At 56.3% G+C, this 23,934-nt stretch overlaps 2 protein-coding genes and 1 long non-coding RNA gene across 5 annotated transcripts; 1 reads left to right on the top strand and 2 right to left on the bottom strand.

The window, feature by feature from the left end:
• Positions 1-291: 291 nt before the first annotated feature.
• LOC144331588 (uncharacterized) lies at positions 292-9,569 on the top strand. Its single transcript, XR_013398862.1, has 4 exons — positions 292-420; positions 1,332-1,467; positions 7,127-7,269; positions 8,638-9,569. It is a non-coding gene; the product is annotated as an uncharacterized LOC144331588 (long non-coding RNA).
• Positions 9,570-10,177: 608 nt separating this feature from the next.
• MIOX (myo-inositol oxygenase) lies at positions 10,178-14,074 on the bottom strand. Of its 3 annotated transcripts, none has more exons than XM_028827551.2 (11): positions 13,632-14,074; positions 13,111-13,189; positions 12,559-12,639; positions 12,276-12,356; positions 11,971-12,133; positions 11,680-11,747; positions 11,032-11,141; positions 10,886-10,953; positions 10,763-10,812; positions 10,579-10,677; positions 10,178-10,468 (listed from the first exon to the last, which is right to left on the bottom strand). In XM_028827551.2, exons 2-11 carry the CDS (start codon positions 13,123-13,125, stop codon positions 10,391-10,393), a joined length of 813 nt encoding a protein of 270 aa, XP_028683384.1. In that variant the 5' UTR covers positions 13,126-13,189; positions 13,632-14,074; the 3' UTR covers positions 10,178-10,390. The 3 variants fall into 3 exon arrangements, with proteins under 3 accessions (XP_028683384.1, XP_077805279.1, XP_015006172.1); XM_077949153.1 differs by having other exon boundaries at positions 10,565-10,677; XM_015150686.3 differs by lacking the exon at positions 13,632-14,074 and having other exon boundaries at positions 10,565-10,677; positions 13,111-13,279.
• Positions 14,075-17,089: 3,015 nt separating this feature from the next.
• Positions 17,090-18,392, bottom strand: ADM2 (adrenomedullin 2). Its single transcript, NM_001194708.2, is given in 3 exon segments — positions 17,090-17,569; positions 18,167-18,287; positions 18,361-18,392. Coding segments are annotated over 2 exon segments (447 nt in total). The 5' UTR covers positions 18,277-18,287; positions 18,361-18,392; the 3' UTR covers positions 17,090-17,232.
• Positions 18,393-23,934: the final 5,542 nt, after the last annotated feature.

Here is a 23,934-nt window from a genome sequence, read left to right on the forward strand (position 1 = left end):
CAGAGGTCAGGGCCCCCCCAGGTGATTGGATTGTTGTGGAGTGCCCAGAAGACAGGGAAAGTCTGAGTTCACCAGATAACTCAGACCAACTGGAAACCCAGTGGTGGTTCTACAGAACCAACTAGCATAGGATTGGCTGTGTGAGGGTGGGGTTGGCGTCTGTCTTCACTGCAGCTCTGTCTGCAGAGCCATCACTGTAATAGCTCACAGTAGCTGCTCAATATGTGTCTGAAGTGAATTAATATCTAGGAGGGGAGGAAGACAGGTACAGCTCTTTGCAGAGACTTCCCCCCTGAAATGCCATCGCCCCAGGCACTGGAGCTGTCCAAAACCTTGGCTTGTGGAGAATTTCCAGAAGGGGGCACTGTGGACGCGGTTCAGTATCTGCCTCCCAAGGCTGGGGCTCCATGTCAAAAGAAGGTGAGACGACGGGGCACAGCGGTCACTCCTGTAATCCTAGCACTTTGGGAGGCCACAGAAGGATCACTTGAGGCCAGGAGTTCAAGACCACTTGGGTAACATAGCAGGAGCTTCTCTCTACAAAAAAAAATTTTAAATGTAGCCAGATGTGGTGGCCTGAACCTGTAGTCCCAGCTACTCAGGAGTCTGAGGCAGGAGGATCACTTGAATCAGGAGTTCAAGGCTGCAGTGAGCTCTGATTGCACCACTGCACCCCAGCGTGGCAACAGCAAGACCTGGTTTCTTAAAAAAAGAGATGAGATTGGGGTGTCCTGCTTCCAGGCATGTGGAGGGGAGAACTGGGAACTGTGGACTGTAGGGGATCGCACACCTTTGGACGGGAAGAGCAGCTCTCCAGAGCTGCACGGAAACCACGGGCAGAGGCCCTGGCTGCTGAGATGATTCTAGCCATGTGGCCCGCCCAGCGGGAAAAGCAGGAACAGAGACCAGAAATGAGGCCGGGCACAGTGGCTCATGCCTATAATCCCAGGACTTTGGAAGGCTGAGGCGGGTGGTCAGGAGTTTGAGACCATCCTGGCCAACATGGTGAAACCCCGTCTCTACTAAAAATACAACAATTACCCGGGCATCGTGGTGCACACCTGTAATCCCAGCTACTCAGGAGGCTGAGGCAGGAGAATCGCTTGAACCTGGGAGGCGGAGCTTGCAGTGAGTTGAGATCACACCACTGCACTCCAGCCCGGGTGACAGAGTGAGATTCCGTCTCAAAATAATAATAATAAAAAATAAATAAACGTTAAAAATGGCAAGAGTGGCCCAATCTAGAGAAAATGTAATTTGGGAGGGAATAGCTATCCCTTTACTGTAACCTTACGGTATCTACAAAGCAACGTCATGTTCTAAATCTGCAGAGAGAAAATTTTAAGGGGCCAAAGTCCAAGGCGGAAGTCAAAAGTTTTGCAAGGAAATCGATGAGGTTGGTCATCTGAGCTGGGCGAGGTTGGACAGATGGGTGCCACAGTCCAGGTGTCTGACTGTCTCTGGCAGGTAAGCAGAGATCTAGAGCTGTCCTGTGAATTAAGTGGGAGACTGGACAGAGTTGCAGACTTGTGTATTGAGGAGAAGGTCGTGGACAAGCTGGGCAGTGAGCTGGCAGAGAGAACACCCAAATACCCAGAAATATATATATATATATATATATATATTTTTTTTTTTGAGATGGAGTCTTGTTCTGTCGCCCAGGCTACGGTGCAGTGGTGCGATCTCAGCTCACTGCAACCTCTGTCTCCTGGGTTCAACTGATTTTCCTGCCTCAGCCTCTGAAGTAGCTGGGATTACAGGCCGTGCCACCATGCTCAGCTACTTTGTTTATTAATTAATTATTTATTAGTAAAGACGGGGTTTCCCCATGTTGGCCAGGCTGTTCTCCAACTCCTGACCTCACGTGATCCCCTCACCTCGGCCTCCCACAGTGCTGAGATTACAGGTGTGAGCCACCACACCTGGCCCAGGAAGATTTTTTTTTTTTTTTTTTTTTCTGAGATGGCGTCTCGCTCTGTCGCCAGGCTGGAGTGCAGTGGCATGATCTTGGCTCATTGCAACCTCCGCCTCCCGGGTTCAAGCAATTCTCCTGCCTCAGCCTCCTGAGTAGCTGGGACTACAGGCATGCACCACCATGCCTAGCTAATTTTTGTATTTTGTTTGTTTTTGAGACGGAGTTTCACTCTTGTTGGCCAGGCTGGAGTGCAATGGTGCGATGACCTTGGCTCACCGCAACCTCCGCCTCCCGGGTTCAGGTGATCCTCCTGCCTCAGCCTCCCGAGTAGCTGGGATTACAGGCATGTGCCACCACACCCGGCTAATTTTGTATTTTTTAGTAGAGACGGGGTTTCTTCATGTTGGTCAGGCTGGTTTCAAACTCCTGACCTCAGGTGATCCGCCCACCTTGGCCTCCCAAAGTGCTGAGATTACAGGCGTGAGCCACCACACTGGGCCCAAGATGTTTTTAGCAGGAGAAAGATCAAGCTTAGTGCAGGTTTGGGAAAATAGGTAACAACCAAAGGTAGCAACATGAGATTCCATACCTGGATTTTGTATACAGTTTATTAAATGGATTGGGACTGGAGCAAAAATAGATTTTCTAGGAACTACGGACTCCTGTGATTGGGGGGGTAGACAAAGTACAGCAGCATCAGACAAGCCCTCGCTGAGGTGCTGGGCGAGAAATCTCAGAGGTCAGGTAGAAGAGGGCTCCTGTATGAAGAGGGAAGGTTTGGGAGGGCAACCTGACTTGTCTCCAGAAAAAGCTGGAACTAGTTGGCTTAGTGGCCAAGAGAGACTGGATTGAAAATGAGGAATCACGGCGCTGTTGCCTTGTCACGGGTACCAGCCCAGCCCATTTCTCTAAGTTGCCATGGGGTATAACAAACGTGCTGTAAACTCTTCCATTCCTTTGGTTATGAATTATGTATCTTCTTTGTTTTTTGTTTGTTTGTTTGAGACAGAGTCTTGCTCTGTCGCCCAGGCTGGAGTGCAGTGGCACGATCTTGGCTCACTGAAAGCTCCGCCTTCCAGGTTCACGCCATTCTCCTGCCTCAGCCTCCCCAGTAGCTGGGACTACAGGCCCAACTAATTTTTTTGTATTTTTAGTAGAGACAGGGTTTCACTGTGTTAACCAGGATGGTCTCTATCTCCTGACCTCATGATCCACCGGCTTCAACCTCCCAAAGTGCTGGGATTACAAGCGTGAGCCACCACAATTGGCCGTTTTTTTTTTTTATTTTGTTTTGTTTTTTGAGACTGAGTCTCCCTCTGTTGCCCAGGCAGGAGTGCACTGGCGCAATCTCTGCTCACTGTAAACTCTGCCTCCCAGGTTCAAGTGATTCTCCTGCCTCAGCCTCCCGAGTAGCTGGGGTTGCAGGTGCATGCCACCACACCGGCTAATTTTTATATTTTTAGTAGAGACAGGTTTCAACATGTTGGCCAGCCTGGTTTCGAATTCCTGACCTCAAGCGATCCTGCTGCCTCGGCCTCCCAAAGTGCTGGGATTACAGGCATGAGCCACCTCACCCAGACTCCTCTCTCTTTTTTTTTTTTTTTGAGGCAGAGTCTCGCTGTGTCACCCAGGCTGCAGTGTACAGTGGCGCGATCTTGGCTCACTGCAAGCTCCGCCTCCTGGGTTGACGCCATTTTCCTGCCTCAGCCTCCCAAGTAGCTGGGACTACAGGCGCCCGCCACCACGCCCAGCTAATTTTTTTTAGTAGCCATGGGGTTTCACTGTGTTAGCCAGGATGGTCTTGATCTGATTTGGTGATCCACCTGCCTCGGCCTCCCAAAGTGCTGGGATTACAGGCGTGAGCCACCGCGCCCGGCCCATCCTGTTTCTTAATAAAGTTATTTTGAAAAATTAGAGCCGAGCACGGTGGCTCACACCTGTAATTCCAACCCTTTGGGAGGCCGAGGTGGGCGGATCACCTGAGGTCAGGAGTTCAGGACCAGCCTGACCAACAGGTGAAACCCCATCTCTACTAAAAATACAAAAAATTAGCCGGGCGTGGTGGCAGGTGCCTGTAATCCCAGGAACTCGGGAGGGTGAGGCAGGAGAATCACTTGAATGCAGGAGGTGGAGGTTGCAGTGAACCAAGATTGCGTCATTGCACTCCAGGCTGGGCAACAAGAGCGAAACTCTCTCAAAAAAAAAAAAAAAAAAAGAAAGAAAAATTAGAAAAATAAACGTATCTATTTTCTTTTTTTTTTTTTTTTTGAGATGGAGTCTCACTCTATTGCCAGGCTGGAGTACAGTGGTGCGATCTCGGCTCACTGCAACCTCCACTTCCCTGATTTAAGCAATTCTCTTACCTCAGCCTCCCGAGTAGCTGGGACTACAAACATGCGCCACCACGCCGGCGAATTTTTGTATTTTTAGTAGAGATGGGGTTTCACCGTGTTAGCCAGGATGGTCTTGAACTCCTGACCTCGTGATCCACTGGCCTTGGCCTCCCAAAGCGCTGGGATTACAGGCCTGAGCCACCGCGCCCGGCCAACTTACCTGTTTTCTTTTGTTGTCTGTGCTTTTAGTGTCATATCCAAGGAATTATTGCCTAATCCAATGTCAAGGAGCTTGTCCTCTGTTTTCTTCTGAAGGTTATAGTTTTAGCTCTTTTTTTTTTTTTTTGAGACGGAGCCTCACTCAGTCGCCCAGGCTGGAAGGTGGTGGTGCAATCTCAGCTCACTGCAAACTCCATCTACCAGATTCAAGTGATTCTCCTGCCTCAGCCTCCTGAGTAGCTGGGATTACAGGCAAGTGCCACCATGCCCAGCTAATTTTTGTATTTTTAGCAGAGACAGTGTTTCACCATGTTGGCCAGGATGGTCTTGAATTTCTGATCTCATGATCCGTCCACCTTGGCCTCCCAGAGTGCTGGGATTACAGGCGTGAGTCATTGCGCCTGGCCATTTTAGCTCTTAACTTTAGGTCAGCCGGGCGCTGTGGTTCACGTCTGTTATTCCAGCACTTTGGGAGGCCAAGATGGGAGGATCGCTATAGCCCAGGAGTTTGACACTAGCCTGGGTAACATGGAGAAACCTTGTCTCTACAAAAAATAAAAATTAGCCAAGTGTGGTGATGTGCGCCTCTGGTCCCTGCTACTACTTTGGAGGCCAAGGTGGGAGGATTACTTGAGCCCAGGAGGTCGAGGTTGCAGTTAGCTGTGATCACACCACTTCACTCCAGCCTGGGTGACAGAACAAGACCCTGTCTCAAAGCAAAAAAAGTTTAGTTCATTGATCCATTTTTATTTAATTTTTGTATATGATATAAGGTAAGGATCCAACTTCATTTATCTTTTTTCTTTTTTTTTTTTTTTTTTTTTTTGAGACAGAGTCTCATTCTGTCGCCCAGGCTGGAGTGCAGTGGCGCGAACTCAGCTCACTGCAACCTCCGCCTCCCAGGTTCAAGTGATTCTTCTGCCTCAGCCTCAGGAGTAGCTGGGATTACAGGTGCCCGCTACCATGCCCAGCTAGTTTTTGTATTTTTAGTAGAGACAGGGTTTCACTGTGTTAGCCAGGATTGTCTCAAACTCCTGACCTCAGGTGATCCACCTGCCTCGGCCTCCCAAAGTGCTGGGATTACAGGCGTGAGCCACCATACCTGGCCCAACTTCATTTTTCTGCATATGACTATTCTATTTGTCCAGAACCATTTGTGTTTGTTTGTTTGTTTGTTTGTTTTTTGAGACGGAGTCTGGCTCTGTTGTCCAAACTTGAGTGCAGTGGCGAGATCTTGGCTCACTGTAACCTCTGCCTCCTGGGCTCAGATGACTCTCCTGCCTCAGCCTCCCCATTAGCTGGAGTTACAGGCATGCACCACCATGCCCAGCTAATTTTTGTATTTTCAGTCAAGACAGGATTTCACCACGTTGGCCAGGCTGGTCTTAAACTCCTGACCTCAGGTGATCTGCCCGCCTTGCCCTGCCAAAGTGCTGGGATTACAGGCGTGAGCCACTGCTCCTGGCCTCATTTGTTGAAAAGGTCATTCTGTCTACTGTTGAATAATTCTGGCACCCTTGTTGAAAACCATTTGACCATATATTGAAGGGTTTATTTCTGGGCTCTCTATTTAACCCCATTGGTCTCTGTGTCTGTCTTTAAGCCAGTGCCACACTGTGTTTTGTCTTTTTTTTTTTTTTTGAGACAGAGTCTCACTCTGTCACCCAGGCTGGAGTGCAGGGTCGTGATCTCAGCTCACTGCAACCTCCACCTCCCAGGTTCAAGCAGTTCTTCTGCCTCAGCCTCCCGAGTGGCTGGAATTACAGGCACCCGCCACCACGCCCGGCTAATTTTTGTATTTTTAGTAGAGATGGGGTTTCATCATGTTGGCCAGGCTGGTCTCGAACTCCTGAGCTTGTGATCCACCTGCCTCGGCCTCCCAAAGTGCTGGGATTACAGGCGTGAGCCACCGCGCCTGGCCAAAATTTTTAAGTGTTATGCCAGGTATGGTGGCTCTCGCCTGTAAGGGTGGGTCACCTGAGGTCAGGAGTTTGAGACTAGCCTGGCCAACATGAAGAAACCCCGTTTCTACTAAAAATACAAAAATTAGCTGGGCATGGTGTCACATGCCTGTAGTCCCAGCTACTCAGGAGGCTGAGGCAGGAGAATCTCTTGAATCTGGGAGGTGGAGGTTGCAGTGAGCTGAGATCACGCCACTGCACTCCAGCCTGGTGACAGAGTAAGACTCCATCTCAAAAAAAAAAAAAAAAAAAACCCTGTCAGAAAGCTTCAAAGTTCACAGTGGTGGACACAGGTTTACCTAAATCCTGATGTTTGCTCGAAAGTTCAATTTTATCATTTACAGGAAATGCTGTCATTGTTTTCCTTGGTGGGACAGGGTGACCCGCCCACCTCAGCCTCCCAAAGTGCTGGGATTACAGGTGTGAGTCACCGCACCTGGCCGGTTAAATTTATTTCTAAATGTTTGAAGTTTTTGTAGCTGTTGTAACTGTGATTATTTTCTTGATTTTTTGGATTGTTGTTACTGTATAGAAACACTACTGATTTTTGTATGTTGATTTTGTATGCTGCAACTGTACAGAATCTATTAACTAGTTTTAACATTTTTTGGTGGAATTTCTGTTGTTTTAAGCCACTCAATTTGTAGTAACTTGTTATGGCAGCCATAGGGAACAGTCTGGGGATCTCGTCACTCCAGATGGCAAGTTGCACATCACAGAGTGTGGCCGTCATGTCGGAAGGAGCCGGGAGTTAGCCTGGAAGACCCTCACCCGTCCCCGCCAAGGATGGAACAACTGAGCCCTAGGAAGGATCCCTCGAGGAACAGAGCTGTTAAATATGGTGAGATCTGTTGCTCTTCCTACAAACAGAAGCTGACTGCCCCGAAGGATGCCAGGGAACCAGCTCTGAGGCACGCTGGTAAATTAAGGGAAGAGGCCAGGCACGGTGGCTCATGCTTGTAATCCTAGCACTTTGGGAGGCCTGGGCAGATCACTTGGGGTCAGGAATTTGAGACCAGCCTGGCCAACATGGCGAAACCGCATCTCTACTAAAAACATAACAAATTACCCAGGCGTGTTGGCAGGTGCCTGTAATCCCCACTACTCGGGAGGCTGAGGCAGGAGAATCGCTTGAACCCAGGAGGTGGAGCCGAGATCGTGCCACCATATTTCAGCCCTGGGTGACAAAGCGAGACCCTGTCTCCAAAAAAAAAAAAAAATTAAGGGGGCCAGGCACAGTGGCTCATGCCTGTAATCCCAGCACTCTGGGAGGCCAAGGCAGGTGGATCACCTGAGGTTAGGAGTTCGAGACCAGCCTGGCTAACACGATGAAACCTCGTTTCTTTTTTTTCTTTTTTCTGTTTTTTTCTTTTTTTTTTTTTTTGAGACGGAGTCTCGCTCTGTCGCCCAGGCTGGAGTGCAGTGGCCGGATCTTAGCTCACTGCAAGCTCCGCCTCCCGGGTTCCCGCCATTCTCCTGCCTCAGCCTCCCGAGCAGCTGGGACTACAGGCGCCCGCCACCTCGCCTGGCTAGTTTTTTCTATTTTTCAGTAGAGACGGGGTTTCACCGTGTTAGCCAGGGTGGTCTCGATCTCCTGACCTCGTGATCTGCCCATCTCGGCCTCCCAAAGTGCTGGGATTACAGGCTTGAGCCACCGCGCCCGGCCTTTTTTTTTTTTTTTTTTTTTTGTTGAGACGGAGTCTTACTCTGTGGCCCAGGCTGGAGTGCAGTGGCGCAATCTTGGCTCACTGCAAGCTCCACCTCCCGGGTTCACGCCATTCTCCTGCCACAGCCTCCCGAGAAGCTGGGACTACAGGCACCCCTCACCACGCCCGGCTAATTTTTTGAGTTATTAGTAGAGACGGGGTTTCACCGTGTTAGCCAGGATGGTCTCGATCTCTTCACCTCGTGATCCACCCGCCTCGGCCTCCCAAAGCGCTGGGATTACAGGCGTGAGCCACCGTGCCCGGCCAACCTCGTTTCTACTAAAAGTACAAAAAATTAGCCAGGTGTGGTGGCGCGCATCTGTAATCCCAGCTACTCGGGAGGCTGAAGCAAGAGAATCGCCTGAACCTGGGGGGCGGAGGTTGCAGTGAGGTGAGATCGCACCACTGCACTCCAGCCTGGGCGACAGAGTGAAACGGTCTCAAAAAAATAATAATAATTAAGGGAAGGACTGAAACATCGATCTACCTTTCCATACAAACAGGACCACTGTGGAGCCAAAGAGCACGTGGGAGGCAACTTCCGCTTCCTGAAACGTTCCCTACGGTGGCCGAGGACAGACCAGAAGCGTTCCCTGCGCGGCCGAGGAGAGACCGGAAGCGTTCCCTGCGCGGCCGGGGACAGAGAGCAACCCGGCTGTTCCATGCCCGGGGAGTGAAGGATCCGGATGAGCTTGAACACCCACAGCTGCCGTCTGACAACACTGAGGACAGGCCCCCACCACTCCTGAAAGCACTCGTGCCCCCCACCAACCAAACGGAATCTGGGGAAGCCTCTAAATCCGGGCACCGATTGGCAGAAGGTCAGAGGAAAAGGTTAACAGGTACAGAATCAGCCGGGGCGGTGGCTCGAGCCTGTAATCCCAGCACTCTGGGAGGCCGAGACGGGCGGATCACAAGGTCAGGAGATCGAGACCATCCTGGCTAACACGGTGAAACCCCGTCTCTACTAAAAATGCAAAAAATGAGCCGGGCGTAGTGGCGGTGCCTCTAGTCCCAGCTACTCGGGAGGCTGAGGCAGGAGAATGGCGTGAACCCGGGAGGCGGAGCTTGCAGTGAGCAGAGATGGCACCACTGCACTCCAGCCTGGGCCACAGAGCGAGACTCCGTCTCAAAAAAAAAAAACAAAAAACAAAACAGGTACAGAATCTCCACAAAGATGAATTCCCTGGGACAATTTACTTTCTTCAGAGATGAATTTCGGAGAAGATGGAGGGGCGGCCACTGGTTGGCAACAAGGGCTGCATGCCTGAGTGACAAAACCATGTAGAGAGGAGGGACGGTGCCTTCAGAGCCGCGGAGGGGCTGCTCTGCACGGGAGCTGCACCCAGGGCACGCGGAGGGTCCTGGAGGGTCGGTTCAGGGGTGGTGGCCACAGGTGTTTGCTTTATAGCATTTAAACTGTGCACTTGTTTTATTTTATTTTATTATTTTATTTTTTATTTTTGAGATGGAATTTTACTCTTGGTACCCAGGCTGGAGTGCAGTGGTGCAATCTTGGCTCACGGCAACCTCCTTCTCCCGGGTTCAAGCGATTCTCCTGCCTCAGCCTCCTGAATAGCTGGGATTACAGGTGCCTGCCACCATGCCTGGCTAATTTTTATATTTTTAGTAGAGACTGGGTTTCACCGTTTCGACCAGGCTGGTCTTGAACCCCTGACCTCAGGTGATCCACCCGCCTCGGCCTCCCAAAGTGCTGGGATTTTAGGTGTGAGCCGCTGTGCCCGGCCTGCATTGTTTTTTTTGTTGTTTTCTATGATGCATTATTTTAGCTATTGGGCTATTTTTTAAGGGGACGGAGCCCGGGGGACTTGGTGACTGTTTTGAGCTTGTGGGGGTGAGCTGGATGACTTGTCCCCCAGGCTCTGACATGGGAGCTGGGAGTATGAGCGGATGTTTACCACGACCAGTGAGGTGGGACACACACGTCTCAGCCTGGGAGTTGGCCTCCACCCTGCTGGCAGGGTCACTCGGCCTGGGCCACCCCCTGCTGCAGTAACACCCAGTGAGGCTTCAGAAGCACAATGTCCTTCCAGGTCTTTATTGCCGCCAGGCACAAGTTGCCACGAGGGGTGGCGACCCTAAGGGGGTGAGTGGGGTCCCCCACCAAGGTGAATCCTGATGGCGGCTGTCTGCCCAGGGCCAGACCTCTCCAGACAGGCGGAGGGCCAGGCCTGGGTCCAGCAGCAGCTTGGGTGGCAGGAGGGTCACCAGCTCAGGATGCCAGGGCAGTACTTGTCAATGAGCCCCTGGTAGTAGGGCCGCAGCTTGTCCACATCCGGCAGGTCCGGGCACTTGGTGTAGAGGTCGAACTTGCTGCAGCAGGGAGAGGCGGTGAGCCCCGTGAAGAACCCCCAGGTCCCACCCCCGCCGCTTCACTCCCACAAGCCCCCTCGGCGGGGAGGGCCGTACTTGAACTCCTGTACCCAGGGCAGCATGGCCAGGTCCTGCTGGCTGCACAGCTGCTGGTAGTCGCTGCCCGTGTGCCAGGGGTAGAAGGAGTGGAACCGGATCATGTAGAAAGCCTGTGGGCAAGCCATACCCAGCAGCTGTCTCGGCTGCGGGACAGGGCCTGGTGGCCGGGGCCGGGCTGCCCCTCCCCCCACCTACCTCCGGGGGCAGTGAGAACTTGTTAAACTTCATCACCTGGTACATGTACTCTGTGGGGAGAGGGTGTCACCACCAGGCACCACCTCTGCCCCACCGTCCCCCACTGCCCCAGTCTGGCCTCACCATCGTGGCCCCAGGACATGAGGACCCTGTCGAGCCCGCAGTGGGGCTGATACATGCCGAGTTCTGTGCTGCAGTGAGATGCCAGGGTGAGGGGGGCTCAGGAGCCGCCCAGGGAGGGGAGCCCAGCCCTGGGCAGCGGGAAGCACCTGTATCGAGGATCCTGGAGGTCAGGGTTGTCCTGGAAGGTGGAGTCGCGGAAAACCACGGAAGCCTGGGGACGGCATCCGACAGGGAAGGTGTCTCCGACGACCGCCCACTGCAGAGGGACAGGCAGTTGTGGGGGTGTGGGGGGCCGTGGGGGTGCACTGGCCGGTCCCCTAGGCTGAGCACCGAGGCCACCAGAGGGACAGGCAGCCGTTGGGGGGCCGTGGGGGGTGCACTGGCCGGTCCCCTAGGCCGAGCACTGAGGCCACCAGAGGGACAGGCAGCCGTGGGGGGGCCGTGGGGGGTGCACTGGCCGGTCCCCTAGGCCGAGCACTGAGGCCACCAGAGGGACAGGCAGCCGTGGGGGGGCCGTGGGGGGTGCACTGGCCGGTCCCCTAGGCCGAGCACTGAGGCCACCAGAGGGACAGGCAGCCGTGGGGGGGCCGTGGGGGGTGCACTGGCCTGCCCTGCAGGTAGTATCCTAGGCCGAGCACTGAGGCCACCAGAGGGACAGGCAGCCGTGGGGGGGCCGTGGGGGGTGCACTGGACTGCCCCGCAGGTAGTATCCCAGGCCAAGCACTGAAGCCACTCCGCTCCCCCCACCTTGCCTCAACATGCAGACCTCCTCACCCACAACCACCAGCCCTTACCTGGGGCTCCCCGAACAGGGCCAGGACCTTCCCCAGGTCGTGCAGGAGCCCAACAAGGTGGAACCAGTCTGGGAGGGGGATGGACAGGGTAGGTTGGGGACTGCAGAGGCCAAGGCAGAGGATGAGCAGGCTTGCGGGGCTGAGAGCCAGGCGGGGCCCAGGGCCTGCTCCCCAACCCAGGCAGGGCTGCTGGAGGCCTGGGCCCACCACTGCCCCCTTCCACCCTATAGGCCGCTGCATTCTGCCCCTTGGAGGCAGCACCTGCCCCCCTGCAGCAGAGCTGGGGCTCACCCTTGTCTGGGTGGGCCTTCCGGATGCCCTCCGCTGTCTGGAAGGCATGGAAGGAGTTGGGGAAATCTACATCTGGGTCCGACTCGTCCACCAGCCCATCCAGCAGGTCCACAGCCTCCATGACTGTCATTTTTTTGTAGGAGAAGCCCCCAAACTGGGCATGCTGGTGGGGAAGGAGAAGGCAGCGTGGCCCAGGGTCAGCAGGCCCACCACACAGTCCTCTCCATCCTCTTGGTGCCTGGTGGGCTCATGGGGTTGAGGGCAAGGGTCCTCCGCGTTTGCACAGGGTGGCAGGAAACGCCTACCTTGCCCCTGACGAAGTCCACCGTCTGGTGCGTGTGCATGAGCTTGTAGGTGGTGAAGACACGGTCCAGGAGGGGACCCGACTGCAGGCCGGAGGGTCAGTGGAGGCTGGCACTACCCCCACCCTGCACACAAGGCACCGTGCCTCCCCTCTCCCAGGCAGCCCCACAGGGTGTGATGGGGGTGAGGGTTCCCACAGGGCACCTCCTGGAGCTGTGTGAGGGGCAGGTGCTGTTCCCCAGGGTGTGGATGGGGAGTCGGGGGGTGGGACGTCAAGGTACTCACTGTGTAGTTCCGGAAGCTGGCCTTGTCTTTGGCCACCTCTGGGTCCACATCAGGTCGGTAGACCAGGGAAGGGTCTGGGCCCTGGGCAGGTGGAGGATTGAACCTATTTCACCATCATGTCAGCTCCACGAGGAAGCACAGACACTCCCAGCATGGCTGCAGACTCCAAGCCTGCCTCCGCTCGAGAGCTGGTGGGGGACACGAGAGGGCACAGCCTCTCCTGCACCATCATCCCGGCCCCTGCCCTGGCCTCAGCGAGTCCCAGGAGCTCTCACTCCCAGGTCCTTATCTGCAAAGTGAATGTCAGCAGACGTCTGCTTCCGGGTGCAGGGGACACCACGCCTGAGCGGCACCCATGGCCACCCTTGCGGGGTGGAAGCGGCCTTGGGAGGAGACTGAGTCCGCAGGGAGCCTGGGGGTTGGCAGCCACTGGCTCTTCCCCAGCTGGACGGAGCAGCAGGGCTGGCCAGCGCCAGCTAGAAGAGGGCAGGAGCAGCTGGCCAGCAGGAGAGCAGTCAGCGGGGCCTCTCTGCATGGGGTCTGGGTACTCACCACCGTCACCTTCATCCTGAGAGGAAGCGGCGCTCAGGTGGCAAAGTGTAGGCTGGTGAGTGTGTCCTCAGCCGGGCTCCTATATACACCCCAGGTTACATAAGTGACTGTGGTAATGAGTGACCATCCACCCTCCTCCTGGCCTCAGGGAGTTAATGTGTCAGCACACGAGCAGCCCCCAGCAGTCCTACATCCTCTTGCCCTGACTCGGCCTCCCTCCTGTCCTGAGCCGCTGACCTGCTTAGGGTTGTCTGTGGGCCCAGCCTCCCGCTTGACTCTGGCTTTAGACCCCTCTGTGGGGTCCCGCAAGTAGGGGCAGACCCAAGACCCCACCCTCAAGCACACACCTCCTCTGCACCACCCCTGCCCCGGCTGCCCCACTGGATCTCAGGAGGAGAAAACTTGCCCCAGGCCCCTCATGATTCTAGGTGGGGCAGGGGCTAGTTAAGAAAAGATGATTCTGAGGACTTGTTAAAATGGTGAGAAGAGCTTTATTCGAGAGCGTGGTGAGAGGAGCTCACCTCCGAATTCAACGACCGCTGGAGATTGATGGCGTCGGAGGGATCAGCGGATGGGAAGTTGCTAGGGGAGCCTTTGAGGGTAGGGGATTCTCACCAGAGCGGCTCAACGGGGGTCTTGCAGGAGGCCGGCAGGGTGACGAGATCACGGGTGGGAGATGAGGAACTGGATCAGATATCGAGGGTGGGTAATTCTCCATAAACTGATTTACCAGGATTCTTGCTAACACCGGGGTCGGTGGGCCCAGAGAGGATGGGGATGAGGTCAAGCCTCGTCGAGGAAAGGACTCAGGAGCACCTGCCTAGAGTTCGGCCACAGAATGTGTCCGGCTCTGGGAGAGGGGCCTCATGGAGAGTGGGGAGCAGAAATGGAATCGCCAGCACCCGGGCTGCCAATGCAACTTCCCATGCATGGGCCCTGCAGGCACGGAGGACACTGGGAGAACAAAGTGCCCGCAGCAGAGCTGGCATCTTGGAGCGTGGCCAGGGAAGCGTCTGGGAACAGCAGTCAGCTGGGGCAGGGGAGAGGGCAGTGGTTTGCTGGGGCCATACCTAGGGCTGTGCAGATCACAGTTCTGGGCTTCAGGTGTCAGGTGAGGGCTGTGGGGAGCTGACCTGACTCAACAAGATTCTGGCACAGCTGAGCTGAAACGGAGCTGTGAGGAGACCCCAGCGCCCCCATTTAAATGGCACCTGCCCCGCACTCTCCTTGTCTGACTTCCCGTGGCACTCAGCACTCCCGGCCTCTCCACCACCCACTTACTCTACCTTCTATGTTTGTCTCCTTCTGTCTCCCCCTAGAACGTCAGCCCCCGGGGGCAAGGCTGTATCCTCAAGTGTCCCAACAAGCGTGGGTCACGTGCTCAGCATGCACTAGCCAGAGGGATGGAGACAGGCACTGGGAGGAGGCTACGGCCATTGCCCCCACAGCAGGTGGTGCCTGGGTCAGGAGAAGGTGTCTGGATAGGTTCAGGAAGTGGGACCAGGCGGGATGCATAGGAAGGTGCAAGGGAAGAGAGGGGGTTTTTTGTTTTTGTTTTTTTTGAAACAGAGTCTTGCTCTGTCGTCCAGGCTTGAGTGCAGCAGTGTAATCTCAGCTCACTGCAACCTCCACCTCCCGGGCTCAGACGAGCCTCCTGCCTCAGCCCCCTGAGTAGATGTGATTACTAGCGTGTGCCACCACACCCAGCTAGTTTTTGTATTATTACTATTTTTTTTTTTTTGAGACAGAACTTTGCTCTTGTTACCCAGGCTGGAGTGCACTGGCACAATCTCAGCTCACTGCAACCTCCAGGTTCAAGTGATCCTCCTGCCTTAGTCTCCTGAGTAGCTGGGATTACAGTCATGTGCCACCGTGCCTGATAAATTTTGTATTTTTTATTTAATATTTAATATTTTAATATTGTATATTTTATTGTATTTGTATTTAATTTTGTAATTTTTGTATTTTTAGTAGAGACGGGGTTTCACCATGTTGGCCAGGCTGGTCTTGAACTCCTGACCTCAGGTGATCTGCCTGACTTGGCCTCCCAAAGTGCTGGGATTATAGGCGTGAGCCGCCGGGCCCGGCCTAGAGGAGGTTTTGGCCAGAGCAGCGGGAAGTGGTTGCTGGCGAAGGTGGGGGTGAGTGCAGGTGCTGCTGGGCCTGTGCGTGAGGGTGTCAGGTGGGTCTGGCTTCACACCTGAGGCGATGCAGAGGGTCACGGAAGGCGGCCTCCTGACTACAGGGCATGAGGAGGGTGAAGGCTTTCCTGGAGGAGGGAACACTTGGCCCTGACCACAGGCAGGCCCCAGACGGGGTGCCAAGCTGGACTTTGCCTAGGCAGGAGAGGAGGCATCTGGGAGGGTTTTGGCTGGGTTGAGTAGCGGACACTGAGCTCCTGACCCCCCAGCCTTGCCCCGGGGTCCCCACCCTCTGTCCTCATGCCCTGTGCTCTGCTGACACCCTTCAGTGACCACAGGACACATGACTCAGAGGCCGAGGCCCCTCCACCCTGCAGCCTCTCAGCAGCCAAGCCTCCTGTGCACCTGGGGACTTGGCACTCCCAGCTCCTTCCCCTAGGGAAGGCCTGTTGTCCTCAGACCTCACTGATCCAGTGCTTCTCCCAGGGAGCCGGCCTTGACTGCCTTGCTGTGCGGGCCACCACCCTGACCACCTCTGCTGCAACCCTAGTCCATCTCCCAGTGCATGGAGGCCTCCACAGGGCAGGATCAGCCTGGACTGTTCCCACAGGGCCTCATGGAGCACAGGTCAGTTACCTGGACCCGGCGATCCCTGAGCTCAGGGAGCAAGCACAGAGGCGGCGCCTGGGTGGGCGCTTCCAGGACCCTCCCCTTTGGAAGTAGTCACTGAGGGGCAGGCTGTGGGGGAATGTCCTGAGCTCTGCTGTAGCCTCTAGAGTTGGGGTGATCATGGTGACCCTCATGGGGTGGCTGAGAGGGTGACCCTAGCAAACATTTGCAAATTAAATGCTGAGTGTTTGCTAAGTAGCGGAAGGAACCCTTTCTGAACCCCGCGTTCTGCTGGACGACTGGGAGCCTCGAGTGGCACACGCACATGAGCCCCCATCTCCCCGGGGAAGAACACACACCAAGTCCGTGCACACTGGCAGTGGTTCTTGTTCTTGTCATTTGGGGCTGGGCTGCCCTCCCGGGCTCTTGGCGAGTCACCTGCTGCCCCCACACCTGGTTCCACTGGGCCCCCACACTGGGTGGTGGTGGGGCGCCTGGGTTGCCTGTGGAGCCCCACCCTTGTCTGGCTGCCAACAAGGGTCTCACCCCCTTGAGGTGGGGTGGGTCTATTTGGGCTGGGGGTCTTGCCCCACCCAGCCCTGCCCTGTCCTGGGGTAGGAAGGGGTGTCCCTGTCCCAGAATGGTTTGGGGTGGCTTCTGAACTGCTGAGTTCCCCTCCCCGGCCTCCCACAGGGCATCCAGATGGAGTCCCCATGGCTACCTCAGTCTGGGCTCCAGGGTTGGCAGCTGGAGCCACAGAGGTCCCTTCATGACCTCTGGAGGGCCACCATCCTTCCCTTGCCCAACCCCAGGGGGCTATAGCATCCCACACTCCCTGTCCTGTCCCAAAGGCATGGGGAGGGAGAGGCTGGGACCCCCGGCCAGGCAGGCACGTGGAAGGGCTGGTTGTGCACGACAGCAGGAACAGCCCAGGCACAAGGCCGGGCTTCAGTCTGACTGGACCAGCAGCGGAGGGGCCGCTTCCGGCCAATTCAGCCCCTCTCCCCTGTTCGTCCAGACGTGGCCCTGTGGGTTCAGGGCCCAGCTTCTGCTCCACGTCCCTGGCAGATGCCTCCTTTTTAAAACGCTTTTTAGCATCTGGTGCTGCCACCAGCTGGGTCTGGCAGCCATCCCCCAAGGGTTTACAATTTCAGGGTGTTTAGGCTCCTTGACATACCAGCACTGCATATAGACCAGCCTCGGTCTACAGGTGTGCAAGGGTTTACGTGTGCAACGCCGTGCAGGCATTGTTGCTGCAGGACCTGCTGTCTGCAGCTCCGCGGGACTGGGCTGCGGAGGGGACTCAGCTGCAGCTCTGGACGGGGGCACAGCACCCTGGCTGGGATGGCCAGGGGTGTGGCCCAGCCCCACTTCAGCCATAGCTGTGGGGGCTGCTGGGGTCCACAGGAGCTGAGTCCTGCCGGCCAGCCGGTCCCATGAGTTGCCACAGGCGGTGGCTGAGATTCTGCACCTGACAGGTGCCCAGCACACAGCCCACTCGCAGGAGCTGGGCTTGGGTCCTGCGGGAGCCCGAGTGTCTTCGGGGGCCCGAGTGTTGGCGGCCACCATCCCGGAGAGGCTGACCCATAGCAGGGGCCAGGCCAGCACCCCTCTGTGGCTGGAGGGCCTGGTGAAGCTTCCAAACCACAGGTCGGGGTGCGGGGTGCCTGGGCTGCAGGTTGCTGGAAGGGGTCCGGGCTGGGGGCTCCCTGCAGAGGCAGATGGAGAATGTCAACTGGATGGCTCAGCCTTTCAGAGACCTCACACCTACCCACTTTTGCCTCTACACAGGCCTGGGTCACTGCCAGGGGAAGCCCACGGCCCCCACCCACACAGCCTGGAGCATAGCCAGGGGAAGCCCACGCGTCCCCTCTGGGCTTGGGGCCTGGGACCATCTCAGTGGCCCGGGTCACGTGTCCTGGGAACCGGCACCTCCTTGAGCAAAGGGCACCCCCGCGGCCCAGCCTCTGCGGGTCACCACTCTCAGGGCTCAGGGTGACTCAGCTTCTGCCCTCCCTTTGGTCACAGGTGGGCCTGGGGATACCGCCAGCCGTCCCTCCCCCAGCAGACACCCCCAGAAAAGGGGCTGCTGTGTCCACCTGTGTGGGGAGAAGCAACTGCCCTGTGCAGGGAGGCAGAGGAAGAGGGTCCTCTGGCCCTGCTCAGGCGCTGCTGAGCCTGGGGCAGGGGCCTTGGTTTGGGACGGGAGCCCTAGCAGCAGGTGGCGGTTGGAGGGAGGGCGGCCCCCGGTACTCTGCTTCCCTGTGGGGGCCAGAGGGGCTGGCTGGCCCAAGACCTGGACTCACCTGGGTTTGACGGGACGCGGGTCCCCGCCCAGGCTGCGGGACAGCACGCCAGGGAGCTGCAGGCAGAGGAGGCTGATGCAACCCAGGGCGGCCGTCGGGATCCGGGCCATGGCGGGCGGCGCTGCAGGGGAGGGAGCGGTGAGCCGGGCAGGTCGGGGGCAGCCTGAGCCGCGAGCCACCCCCTCCGCCGGCACCTCGGGGAGCCCTCCGCGGTCGGGGCACCGGGCGTGGGTATGGCAAGCTGGGCACGGGCGTCCGTCGGGGCGCAGGCCTCGGGTGCGAAGCGGGCAGCGGGTCTGGGGTCGGCCGCGGGTCCAGAGCGCAAGGCGGAGCGGGCTGGGCGGGTTGGGGGTCCTGTCTGGAGCAGAGTCGCGGCCGGGATGGCACCTCTGGAGCTGAATACGTAGCCTTTCCAGCAAGGGGCGGAGCCGGGTGCACGGACGGGGCGGGGCGCCCCTGCCCCGGGCTAAGCCACGCTCCGGGGCGGGGAGGGGGCTGTTCCCGCCGGGAGCGCTCGGCGACCGGCCCGGGACCGCGGGGCTGCCAGCCTCACTCCAGGCGCCTTCTAGTGGGGACGCAGCCCCGAGCCTGGGGGGGCCGGACTTCCCCAGGCTGAAGCGGGGTTCTAGGGGGCGAGCCGTAGTCCAAGCTGATCCCACGGCTGGGGCGGACTCTCACCCTGTCAACCACCTCCCGATTGGTGGGTCCTGGCGGTCCCACCCTCCAGGGTCTGATCCGGTGGACCCCGGACCCGGGCCTGACCAGGGAGTCTGCGGGATTCCGCTATCGTCTGACGCGGTGTCCCCAAACCCGGGGCTGCGCTCCTAAAAAGCTCTACCTACCGCCAGCCGCTCCAACCCCAGACCAAAGTATTGCACGGTTTCTGTAACAAATCTAAACAAGTGTCCGGGCGCGGTGGCTCACTCCGGTAATTCCAGCAATTTGGGAAGCCGAGGCGGGCGGATCACCTGAGGCCTGGAGTTTGAGACTAGCCTGGCCAACATGGAGAAACCCGTCTCTACTAAAAATAAAATTAGCTGGTCATGGGCCGGTGGGGCGCGGAGGCTCACGCCTGTAATCCCAGCACTGTGGGAGGCCGAGGCGAGTGGATCACGAGGTCAGGAGATCAAGACCATCCTGGCTAACACGGTGAAACTCCCTCTCTATTAAAAATACAAAACATGTGCCGGGCGTGGTGGCAGGCGCCTGTAGTCCCAGCTACTCGGGAAGCTGAGGCAGGAGAATGGTGTGAACCCGGGAGGCGGAGCCACTGCACTCCAGCCTGGGGGACACAGCTAGACTCCGCCTCCGAACCCCCCCCCCAAAAAAAATTAGCTGGGCTTGGTGGCGGGTCCCTGTAATCTCAGCCACTTGGGAGGCTGAGGCAGGAAAGGCTGAGGCTTGAACCCAGGCGGTGGAGGTTACAGTGAGCTGAGATCGTGCCATTGCACTCCAGCTTGGGCGACAGAGTGAGACTCCGTCTCAAAAATTAAAAAAAAAAAGAAATTTAAACAAGTGAAACGTGAGACTCTCCTCATCATTACCACCCACTGGGTACCCCTACCCCGGTCTGGGTGGGAGCCCTCTCCTGACCCGCCCTGGGCACACCAAGGTGCGGCCGTGTGAGGCACACACATCCATGTGTGCAGACCTGCAATAGGACTGAGACCCCATTCTTTACTGAGAGCTTGTTTGTAGGTCCTGGCAGAGGAGCACAGCTACTGGAAGCCTGATCCTTCATCCTCTTTGACGAAGCACACAGCTTCAGAGGGACACACAGGGAACGGTGGGGAAGGAGGGGACACCTACCTCTGAGCCAACCACATCAGCCGAATCAACCCTGGTGACCAGTGGGGTGACAGGCCTCACAGCCTGACCGTCCTCACATCAGAGACCCCATTCTTTCCTATGGTTGGACCTACTCCAGCATATAGGTGTTGCATGATTCACTTCACCTGCGATTAACGTGAAATTAGGTGACCACCAGTCTTTTTGTGAGTTGCTGCCTCGAGCTCACAGACGTGTCTGTACGACACCTTCCTGGAAGTAGAAATTCTGGTTGAAGGTGAGTGCGTGTTGGTGTTGATAGATGGTTCACTGTTCTCCACAGTTTTCGCCTACCCACCGTCCACGAGTCCTGGACTTGGTGTCATGGGCTCCAAGCTGCTGAGACTGGCCTCTCTCTTGGGTTAGCTGAGGATCTCTGCGTCTGTTTGTGCTTCCCCTTCTGTCTCCCCAACCCCTGCACTCACCCTGTAACCCCCTGCTGTGCCCCCAGCCTGGGAACACAGTCAACATCTGCTGGATGAATAAGTCGAGGAGTGCCGAGCACACACCACACAGGCCGTTCTGGGAGGGCGGGGATACCCTGCAGGTATTATTTACTTATTTTGACCAGTTAAGGGGCAAGGAGTGTCACATTTATAGGTTTTTTTTTTGAGACGGAGTCTCGTTCTGTCGCCCAGGCTGGAGTGCAGTGGCCGGATCTCAGCTCACTGCAAGCTCCACCTCCCGGGTTCACGCCATTCTCCTGCCTCAGCCTCCCGAGTAGCTGGGACTACAGACGCCGCCACCTCGCCCGGCTAGTTTTTTGTATTTTTTTTTAGTAGAGACGGGGTTTCACCGTGTTAGCCAGGATGGTCTCGATCTCCTGACCTCATGATCCACCCATCTCGGCCTCCCAAAGTGCTGGGATTACAGGCTTGAGCCACCGCGCCCGGCTTTTTTTTTTTTTTTTTTTTTTGAGATGGAGTCCCACTCTGTCACCCAGGCTGGAGTGCAGTGGTGAAATCTCAGCTCACTGCAGCCTCCCCTCCCAGGTTCCAGCGATTCTCCTGCCTCAGCCTCCCAAGTGGCTGGAATTACAGGTGCCTACCACCACGCCCGGATAATTTCTGTATTTGAGACAAGATCTCACCATGTTGGCCAGGCTGGTCTTAAATTCCTGACCTCAGGTGATCCACCCACCTCAGCCTCCCAAAGTGCTGTGATTTCAGTTTTGATTTGAGCCACTGCACCCAGTGGTTTGTTTTGTTTTTGGTTTTTGAGATGGAGTCTCACTCTGTCGCCCAGGCTGGAGTGCAGTGGCACAATCTTGGCTCACTGCAACCTCTGCCTCCCAAGTTCAAGTAATTCTCCTGCCTCAGCCTCCCTAGTAGCTGGGATTACAGACGCCTGCCACCACACCCAGCTAATTTTTGTATTTTTAGTAGAGATGGGGTTTCACCATGCTAGCCAGGCTGGTCTTAAACTCTTGACCTCAAGCAACCCACCCACCTCTGACTCCCAAACTGCTAGGATTACAGGTGTGAGCCACAAAGCCCAGCCAAGTGTCACATTTATGTTGAAAGGCGGAGTGGCAGCCAAGAAGGCAGGTGCTGAGGAGGCAGGCAGAAAGAGCTTGAGGGGACAGAGTGGATGAGTGGGAGAAATATAGCAGGGCAGGATGGTAAATGAGGGGCTCACAGTTCCCGGCGAAGCCCTTCTGTTTGCTGATGTGGCAGCTGCTGAGGGGGTGGGAAGAGGTTGGGGCCTAGACATGCTGAGGCCGAGATGCTTGAGGGTAGTCCAGGGAGGGGGTCTGGCTGCTCCCCAGCCTGGCAGGCATGGGACTGAGAGAAGGCAGGTCGAGAACAGTTTTGGAGATCTCAGGGATGGCGCGGCCATGGAGGATATGGTGAGCCTGGTCCACAGAGAATGCGGAGAGGCCGGCCAAGAATAGAGCTCAGCGCCAGCTCTGGAGGGCCAGGGAGGGAAGGGCCTGAGCAGAGGATCCCCCAGGTTCCCAAGTCTTGCTGCTGCGGCTTCTGCTGCCTCCCGACTCGGCCCTCAGCCTTCCACACCACCACCAGCTCCGTCCTTTCAAAATATAAGTGCAATCAAATCATTCGCCCCACCAATAAAGAAAAATCAGTGACAATTCCCTGTCCTCACAAGGTTTTAAATCTGGGACAGGTGGAGGTCAGCCCCAGTGAGGGGCTGCGTTTCAGACCCTGGGATGACAGGACAGTTGCTGCCCCTGTGAGCCACAGTCCTACCTCCCGCCGCCTGTGGGGAGGGTGTGTCCTCTGCCCTCAGGCATCAGCCTGGCTGCTGCTTCTGCACCTGCCCTGCCCACCAGAGAGGAGTCCCCCTCTGTGATCCCAGGGCCCCTGGCACTTGTTTCATGTGACTCCATTCTTAGTTGGAGGAGCTGCTTCTGGGGAGTGATGGGGCCCCAGCACTGCTTATGATGGACACAGGTGAAGAGAAGACACGAGTTGCCAAATGTGCCAGGGCTGGACCATAGGAGGGGGGCGGTGGCACTGGAGAATGCTTGTGAGAATCTAAACAAGCTAGGGTGGTAACTGGCTGGACAAAGCATCTTTGGTTTTTTCCTTTTTTTTTTTTTTTTGAGATGGAGTTGTGCTCTGTCGCCCAGGCTGGCGTGCAGTGGTGCAATCTCGGCTCACTGCAACTTCCACCTCCTGGGTTCAAGCAACTCTCCTGCCTCAGCCTCCCGAGTCGCTGGGACTGCAGGTGTGAGCCACCACACCTGGCTAATTTTTGTATTTTTAGTAGAGACAGGGCTTCACCATGTTTACTAGGCTGGTCTCAAACTCCTGATGCCAAGTGATCCACCCACCTTGGCCTCCCAAAGTGCTGGGATTTACAGGTGTAAGCCACCACGCCTGGGCTTTGGGGGTTTTTGTTTTGAGTGTTTTATGATGGCAGAGGTAAGTTTGACTCTGATAGCAAAGAATCCATAGACAGGGAATGATGGAGTTTGGCAGTGGGCACTGACAGTGAATGATGGCCTGAGATGAGGGATGGGCAGGGGGACAGAACCTGTGGTAATGGAGGGAGGGGTGGTGTGAGGGGTGTAAGATGGGGGCTTGGTGCTCCCACCTCATAGCTTCTGTTTGCTCTGTGAGGAGCAGCCAATCATCTCAGAGACACTGGAAGTGGGGTGGGAGGTTTGAGGAGAGTGCAGACTGCAAGACAGCTGACCAGAAATCAGCAGGCCAGGTGGTAGCGAAGGGCGTCCATCCATCTGAGCCGCCGAGCCACTATGGATGGTTGTTCCCAAGGGCCTGGTGGAAGCGTGAGAGTGGAGAGTACGATGCAGGGTCCCCAGAGTCTTTCAGAAGAGAGCCAGCCCTGGGCTCAAGCACTAGCCCAGACTTGCCCAGGGAGACTGCCAGCCTGTACACAAGCTCAATGGTGTGGTAATGTGGTGCTGAGGACCTTTTTGGGTGCAAGTGACAGAAACCAGCTTGAGCCAGCTGGAGCAAAAAGGAGGATTTCTGGCAGGGCACAGTTTCTCACACCTGTAATCCCAACACTTCTCGAGGCAGATGCAGGAGGATCATTTGAGGACAGGAGTTCAAGACAAGCCTAGGCAACATGTCAAGACCCTGTCTCTACAAAAAAATTAAATTTTAAACAGAGGACTTCTCAACCTGTGAAAACCAACAGTGGTAGAGGAGAGGTGTAGTGTGGCCCATGCCTGAGGGCAGGGAGGGGGCCCTGGTGGGGTCTCTCAGTTTGATTCCATTCATTCTCTTGGTCTGGATCCTGCCCATGGAGGGAGCGTGGATGCCAGTCATTTGGCTAGTTCTTGCAGCAGCCAAACTCATTTAAAAGCAGATCTTCAAGGCCAGCCAGGCACAGTGGCTCACGCCTGTAATCCCAGCACTTTGGGAGGCTGAGATAGGCAGATCTCGAGGTCAGAAGATCGAGACCATCCTGGCTAACACGGTGAAATCCCGTCGCTACTAAAAATACAA

Source organism: Macaca mulatta, chromosome 10 (assembly GCF_049350105.2).
Source record: "Macaca mulatta isolate MMU2019108-1 chromosome 10, T2T-MMU8v2.0, whole genome shotgun sequence".
NCBI lineage: Eukaryota > Metazoa > Chordata > Mammalia > Primates > Cercopithecidae > Macaca > Macaca mulatta.